Source organism: Gavialis gangeticus, unplaced genomic scaffold (genome assembly GCF_001723915.1).
Source record: "Gavialis gangeticus isolate Ggan-Ray unplaced genomic scaffold, GavGan_comp1, whole genome shotgun sequence".
Taxonomy (NCBI): domain Eukaryota; kingdom Metazoa; phylum Chordata; order Crocodylia; family Gavialidae; genus Gavialis; species Gavialis gangeticus.
In genome coordinates, this window is record NW_017728998.1 from 12,402,570 (window position 1) to 12,404,777 (window position 2,208).

Below are 2,208 nucleotides of genomic sequence, written 5' to 3' on the forward strand. Positions count from 1 at the left end.
GCCAACAGTGTGCCCTTGCTGCAAAGAAGGCTAAAAGCATATTGGGCTGCATGAGTAGGAATATTGCCAGCAGATCAATTCAAGTGATTCTTTCCCTTTATTTGGCACTGGTGAGGCCACATCTTGAGTACTGTCTCTGGTTTTGGGCCCTCCAGCATAGAAAGGATGTGGACAAATTGGAGAGGGTCCAGTAGAGGGCAACAAAAATGGTTAGAAAGTTGAAGAACATGTCCTTTTATCATGGGAACAGCTACGAAGCCCAGGCGATGGAAGCCTACATGTTTCTGGAGCAAAAGAAAGGTTCACTCTCATCAAATGTCAGATAAGCTTTCATTTGTTTTTGTGATCTTAGAAATGATCCATTCAGATCTTTCAGAAACAAGCAGGCTACATGCTACTAGGCATTTTGTTAACAAGTCTCTTAAATAATACTCTCCCTTTTCTCCCCTCATTAAAATTCTCTCTGCTCCTATCTTTGAGCTGCTTTAATCATTACAGATGACACCCTCTCTTCTCTCCGGGTATATCTACATTGTAATCAGAGGTGCCATTGCAGCCTGAAAAAGCTACCTAGCTATCTATCAGGGCAAGGCAACAGTGAAGACGTGGTGGCATGGACTTCAGCCTAGGCTAACAGATGAAGTATGTAATCTAGGAAAGTGTGTACAGCATGTCTGGAAGCCTGTTCTGCCATGTTGTCATTGCTGTTGCCACCTGTGTGACAGCAACTATGGGCATATGACTACTTACGTCTTGCACTGAAGTGTAGATGCACACTCAGTCTGCAGAGCCCAAATCTCTTTAGCTTTTCTCCCACAGAAGTGAGGATGCTATACATTTTGCTATCAATAAATGACATGGTAAGCAGGCAGATTTGCAGCAGAGATTTTTATTAATAACTATGTAACATAACCAGTGGTCCATGCTGCGGCTCTAGAGTTTGAGTGAGAGATTTAGCTTGCATTCCCTATTACCCTGGTGTCGCACCAAAACTAGGTCCCTTCTGAGACATGGCCTCCCTTCTCCAATTTCACTCAAACTACAGTGACCTCCGCCAAATTGCTTATTTTCTACAGCCGAAAGAATTTGCTTCAAGCTCGTTTCTTCCCTGTGGCCAAATGAGCAAAACTAATCAGAGCTATAGAACAGAAGTTCCACTTTTGGATACACTGGAGGGGAGGGGGGAAGTTACTTGGCAGCACCTATTATTTCTCCTAATAACTCTGCCTATGAAGAATTCACCTCCACAGAACTCTTTTGGAGGAAACAATGGAACTGAAAAACTGTAAATGCGACAGCCACATCCACTCTTCATGTTTCCTAGGAAGATCTTGGTAGCCTAGATGTTTTTAAATGGCGTTTTCATGCTTCCTGAGACAGATGGCAAAATCTGTATATTTGGATCCTAGCTCTAGCCTTTTTATGATGGTCACTCACCATATAAAATGTAAGTCCCCAGCGGTTTGAGGAGGCTGAGGCCTTTTCCAGTATTTTCTCCACACAGACAATCCAGAACAATATCAACTCCTTCTGATGAGATTCTGAAGACACAGGAAAAAAAAATGTTGCATTTCAACAGGACTCAAAGCATCATCTCAACTTGCACATTGTCTACACAGCAGCAAATGGTGTTTGGCAGGTTAAGGAGGAATCTAAGGCTAGGATTTTCATGAGGGATTGACAATTTTGAGAGCTTCATCTATAAATATCCCAACCCAAGACATTTTTAATTGGGCCTTATTTTCAGAGAGAGTTGAGCATTCAGAGTCTGAAAATCAGGTATCTCTGCTTGTACAACAAAAATGCTGCTGCACTGAAAAGAATCATGCCACTTTTGACTAACCTGGCCAAAGGTATTGATCCTGCCATATTCAGTCATGCTGTGGTAACTAGTAGCTTACTGAACAATTAAACCTGTTGAAATGCATGGAGCTACTTGCACAGAAATGTATAAGGCAAAGCAAGTCAAGATGTCAGAAATTGGCTCCAAAACTACCACATCACACTAAGGTGACATAAGTAATTAGGTGAAAAGTATTCAGTAAACATCATAAGTACACTTTTTTCTATGTTATGTAATAATAATAGCTGTTTCCTCTTATGTTAGCAGTTCTGTGCAGGAAGATTTAGTGACTTCTAGAAGTTTTTTTGTTTTTGTTTTTTTCTTAAGGTATTTTCAATCTTCAAAAAAAAAAAAAAAAAAAAAAG

General features: G+C 40.7%; 1 protein-coding gene across 1 annotated transcript in view; it reads right to left on the reverse strand.

Moving 5' to 3' along the window:
* VAT1L (vesicle amine transport 1 like) overlaps nt 1–2,208 on the reverse strand; it is a 101,047-nt gene that overhangs the window by 54,547 nt on the left and 44,292 nt on the right. Inside the window, exon 5 of the mRNA XM_019505517.1 lies at nt 1,438–1,541. Coding sequence (XP_019361062.1) covers nt 1,438–1,541 — 104 coding nt within the window. The remainder of the gene's footprint in view (nt 1–1,437; nt 1,542–2,208) is intronic.